General features: G+C 30.8%; 1 protein-coding gene across 1 annotated transcript in view; it reads right to left on the reverse strand.

The window, feature by feature from the left end:
- Positions 1-4,192: 4,192 nt before the first annotated feature.
- The window catches only part of LOC106457838 (nephrin-like), a 154,752-nt gene continuing 152,930 nt past the window's right edge, over positions 4,193-6,014 (reverse strand). The window contains exon 21 of the mRNA XM_022384119.1: positions 4,193-5,091. Within this exon, the coding sequence (XP_022239827.1) occupies positions 4,873-5,091 (219 nt within the window). The 3' untranslated portion in view covers positions 4,193-4,872. The remainder of the gene's footprint in view (positions 5,092-6,014) is intronic.

Below are 6,014 nucleotides of genomic sequence, written 5' to 3' on the forward strand. Positions count from 1 at the left end.
ATATCTAATAATCATTTACAGAAATTAATTATTATGTGCCTTACAGCAACTAAGCAAACAAGGCGAATTCCAGGACTTGAATTGTATGCTGTAAAATACTCCTTAAACTGAGTAATAAAGTAGAGACGATAACATTAAATATATTTTCACAGTATAGTGCATTACAACACCGACTTTTTTAAAACAAAAACTTAAATCCGATTACACACTCGTCTGCTTCCTTTCAGTGTTTGTTAATAATTTTGAAATTTTATTTTCTAAAATGTACTCTTTGAAATGGACTAGCAAACAGTATAGTTAATGAATGTATACAGTCGGCTAGTAACGTGTTGTATAGGGCATAAAAACAGGTTCACGTTTTCTATAAAGAACAAGGAAGAAATAGAAATAAGTATGCTGTTAAAATAGCTCACAAATTGGATTACTTCACTTAAAATAGAATACTTGTATTATGTCTCATGAATTATCCATATATTCACCATTTATAAACCATAATTGCATTTATTTAATTAATAATATTTGAGTTCTTTGAGTGTAAGATGCATCAAAGCGGTTTACATTTTAATTTAAAGCGTTTTTCTTGGAATTCGTATACATAAGAATCTGACATGCATGGTATTTGTTCTAATTATAAAATGATAAAAAAATTACAAAATTAATGGTATATTGATATATTGGATTATTATTTATTAACGTAATACACACTGAGGAAAAGTTTGGAAATTTCGAGTTCAATGAGATTTGACACCTGGTGAATGTTTAATAGTTACTGTTGAACAGATATGATTACTTGAGTTATGCTAGGATACCATGATAAGCTCACTCGTGGATTTATTTATTTATAACGGTGTAATTACGAAGAGTTACACAAGATCCCATGAAACTCTGGATCTAGCTGTTTGTTAAACAGTGTAATTATTGAGTTTACAAGGAATCACTGGGACTACACAGGATACTATAATATGGTTACGTGAGAATTTATAGTTGTGAGTTAATAATTTAATCACCGTATTAAAGTGGATCTCATGGGAATCATTTAAAAAAGATAATAATACATGATATTCTTTGTAGTGCAACCTAACATAAATTATATATCGCGACACTTTCTCTTTTGAATGATAAATATTCGAAACACGTATGACGTTTGCACTGCATAAATGTTTTAGAAATAAACGTGAATAGGTAAATTAATATACACTTATAATGTTCTAGTTTCAGTTTGGGTGGTTGATCAGACTGTATTCTTTGTAGTGCAACCTAACATAAATTATATATCGCGACACTTTCTCTTTTAACAGATAAATATTCGAAACACGTATGACGTTTGCACTGCATAAATGTTTTAGAAATAAACGTGAATAGGTAAATTAATATACACTTATAATGTTCTAGTTTCAGTTTGGGTGGTTGATCAGACTGTATACTTTGGCTATTTTATGTAAATCATTGAGTACGAATACTTCAGAACATATAATTTATTCACGCCCTCTTTTCTGTTTGAAGTCCTTTTCAACGTGGCGTAACGGAGTATGTGATCAATAAGTTGCTTCAAAACACATTCACAGCCCACTCATCAGACAGGAACCTGGTAATAAATCTTTCACTGTTCTTCGATTTATACCATATGAACTGATGTTTCGTGCCACATGGCAACATAAATTATTGTCCACGTCTGAATCACTCGTTATACGTGTGTGCAAAACAGTACTTTCGAGTGTGTATTTCTCCATATTCTCGTTTTCCTTTAAACTAACATGAAGGAAGAAAATACAGCTATCACACTTGCTATTAAACACTGGTGAATATTGTTTGTTCAATAAATTATAAAATGCTTATTGAATATAGTGACAATTCATTGGTAATGATGATAATTTCGTACTGTTTTTCCCTGTTCTGTGTCTCACGACACCAATCATGTATAGTATATTAGTATATTAAGCATTTTGAAACTTTTAAGAACTGTGTACACATTTTTCATGAAAATCAACATTAAACAGTGGTCAAAGCACAGAATGTGCATTTTTTAAGAAATATAAGCACCAACATCATCGTTTCATGACAAGTAATATGGTTCACTTATACAGGGTTTTTATTGTTGTTTTATACTTCAAAATAACAAAAATGTGATGGAATATATATCTGTTTAATAATGTATTGACCAATCATATTCGGTGAGAAAAGAAAACGTTGATACATCTTAATCTGTAACGTAAACATCAAGATATCTTTTTAAACAGTTCTTTCGTGAATTACAGCGTGCAAAATAAACAGAAGGTATAAATTGTGTAATGTTTCCAAACCTGGTTTACCAAAAGAATGGAGAAAAATAAAATATATATATTTATATTTCGCGTCAAAAACGTAAGAAGAAAACATTAATAAATCTGGCAGACAATAAAGTCTAGCTAAGAGTAGTGAGGTATTAAATGGGAATGGCACTATTACTTGTATAGTAAGGTTTCCTGTTGTAAGAAAATAGCATTATATACATCATTAACAAAAATAAAGCTCCATCTAAAAGAGAAATACGTTTGTAAGCATAATCTTTCCACTCTTAAGGAATGGTTTGTTACCAGCAAAGAATATTCAGGGAAGTTTCTTGGGAAGAACACGATACCCAAATTTGCATTTATAAACAGCAGTTTCTTATGTATTTGATCAGGAATCATTAGAATGAATAACGAATTTAGCTTCTTCAAAACGTCTATTGTATCTTTTTAAGTCATATTTAAAGTATTTTTTTTATATTATACTTTTTTACTTGGAAAGAAAACTGAAAATAAAAGTTAAATTAAAATTCTGTTTGTTTTTCTTCTTATATGTTCTCTAAAATATCGTATTGACTTAAAAGTTATCAATATTTTAATGTCATGCTACTGTGAAACGTAACCATAGAACAATCAACGTACCCGCGCTTTCATCAGACAATATCGTAGCAGCTATATGTGTATATTCTTGAGCCATTGTACTTTATTAACAATGCCGCTAACATTTAAGTAAATTTTGTGCATTGTTATATTATTTATTACACGTAGACGTGTCAGGCAATTATAACTCAAGTAATTTCCTATAGTTAAAAAGTACTGGTTTGTTACTGTTTTGTATACTTTACGAATTCATTCGCAATTAATTCAAAACAGTTATCGTGATGGGTGTTCTGTACAGAGAAGCAGGACGTATTTAATTTACGAGTTTAATATATTACGATGCCATCTTGAATTAGACAGAAACCTTATAATGCATTTTTGGATGAAAATATTTGAAAGGGTTATCATTATTAAATTGGACGGATTTTGAATATGACGACACTTCCTGTCAGAAATGTCTGTCCATATGTACCATCATTCTTAGTCAAACATAATTAACTTGGATGTACATAAACTAACACCACAACAAAAACACCATCACCCCCAAAATTTCCATATGCACCACTGAGAAAGATATGCATTAGGTATTAAAGCTATGAACTTGGTTAACGTTAACTAATTATTAAACCACCTGATTGTATAAAGAATTAACCACCCATCATTTTCTACAAAAACTGCGTTTGTACAAAATTATAATTTATAAAGAAAAGAGCAAAAACAGTTCAATTATTTTTTATTTCATTGAGTTAATATGAGGATATTTTGCCACTGGATATTCCTCGCGGAAGAATAGAATCGTTTATTACTAGAACACTGAGAGAATGTTGATGTCCACAAATGTCTTATTATTTTTCTTTCGAAATGTTTAGTTGTAAATATCCGGATATTACACTGCTGTACATTTATAGGGTGAAAAATGAAAACAATAGGCATTACATAAAGTATATATATATATCTTTATTCCTATAAATATATCGGGTGACAAACAGTAAACAAGAAAACACTTTCAAATTTTTAATCTGTTTTCTTTGCGATCAAACAAACCATTAACACGAATACACGTTAACCAAGCTTAGATAGTGAACTATATATAACTGGCTCCGAAGCTACTGTCGACGTTCCTGTAAAATAATATTTTAAAAAGCGTTAAATATTATGATCTTAGTAACGTTAATGGAAGACGTTCTGGTAATTTAGTCAACAGACTCTGGTTGAGTAAATAAATTTTAATTTCAAATTACAACGAAAAATCATTAAACGCTATAAGAAAGAGAAACAAACAAAAGTAAACAAACTTTGGTTTTAAAAATGACTATTTTGTTTTGTTTCAATAGGACTAACAGTATCATATGAAAATAGATATTTATTATATAACTTATATATTGAAATTGTTTAGCAATACATACCTTACAAACATAATTCTAAACTGTATTTCTTAATAACCTGCAAAGCAATTTTTCAGTAAAAAATAAGCACTTTACTCTGTTAACATTTGACAGACCTTCAAATAGTTTTGATTTTGGATACATATTTAATTGTAGTACAATTTTTATTCAAACTGAACCACTTAGTGTCACACCTTACACACATTCAACCACTTCGAGGCTGTTTCAGGTAGTTAGTACATAAGGGATTTTGATTATGTTTGTTGTGGTATAATCAAAATATTACACGAATTCATTTTCTGAAATAATATAAATTACATTAATGTTGAGAAACAAAACATGAAACACAACCTGAAAATTCACTAAATACAGGTGACTTGTATGAGAAGACTCGGTGACACGTTTATGAAACAGCTGGCGTTAGAGAATACTGGCTGAAATTAAAAGACAGTGAAGGATTGTGACTTCAGGGTAACACACGTGCTTTGGTGAATTTTCTCAGGGAATCAATCATCACATCTTTATTATTTTACGAATTATTGGATCTTCATTACAGGAAAACGCTATGCTATTTGATATTCCACCACAAAGACGACATTCTCTTGGCGGTATTTGATCTCTCAGCTTGTGTTTATAACTTGTATTTCATTGATGTGGGTAGGTAGAAGAGGCTCATGGCTCTCTTCTGTATATTTGGATAAAATATTGGTACCCTTTTCGTTAACTCGAGCATGGAATTCATAAAGTAAACTTTTGGAAACTTCTTCTGAGCTATTAGTAAAACATGTTTCTTTTGCTGGTTCTCCGTCTGCCAGGAACACAACTTTTTCCGTTGAATCCTGAAATTTCCGGTAAGCTGTTACAATTACATTTTATAATAAAAGCACGACTATTTATTATATTAATTATCATAAAATCAAACAAACGAAAGGAAGAAGATCCCTCTTAAAGTACAAGGATGAGATAGAATGAAGATAAAACAGTTATAATATTATGTTTAGCCATTGCTTATTTTCAAATGCCTTTATATGTATTACCTGTATATTTTCATCTATGCGCATGTGTGTGTGTGTGTGTGACGAAAAAAAAATGGCTGTTGTGCCATAATGACACCACGGATGCTACACAAAGCTTTTGCGGCAAATACATTTACCTTTTGTTTCTGTTGACTAGACTGTCATAAATGCACGAATATTTGTCTTTTTCATAATGTTAGTAAACCATTCCTGTTTTTTTTATTGCAAATATACTACTTATAAACATACATGCCCCTGTACGTTAAGTTGTTGCATATTTCTACTTCTCGTCAATATAAAACTGATATTGTTTTTTTAAATGATCTTAAAGTTATCACCTGAAAAGTGATTGTTATGCTATAAAATCGGTGGAAAAAATGAATTAATAATATAAATTTTACAACAAATATCAGAATTACTTTATCGTTTATTTTTATCCTTCTTTAAAAAAAACGGAGAAATTTGCTCATTTACGAATTAGAGCCAGGTATTAATTACCCTGTGGCTACGATGAGTAATTGTGGATTTGAGGTCCGTGGTTCGAGTCTCGTTATTGCAAAAACATTGCACGCTCAGCACTTTTGGTTCGTGAATGCGTTATAAGAGTGAGGGTCAAATCCTACTATACAGTTAAGAGTAATCCAAGAAGTGATGGTAAACACTTTTGATTAGCTTCCTTTCTTCTGGCCCGGCATGGCCAGGTGGATAAGGCGCTCGACTCACAATCTGAGGGTCGCGGGTTCGAA

Source organism: Limulus polyphemus, unplaced genomic scaffold, assembly GCF_000517525.1.
Source record: "Limulus polyphemus unplaced genomic scaffold, Limulus_polyphemus-2.1.2 Scaffold19, whole genome shotgun sequence".
Classification (NCBI taxonomy): Eukaryota; Metazoa; Arthropoda; class Merostomata; order Xiphosura; family Limulidae; genus Limulus; species Limulus polyphemus.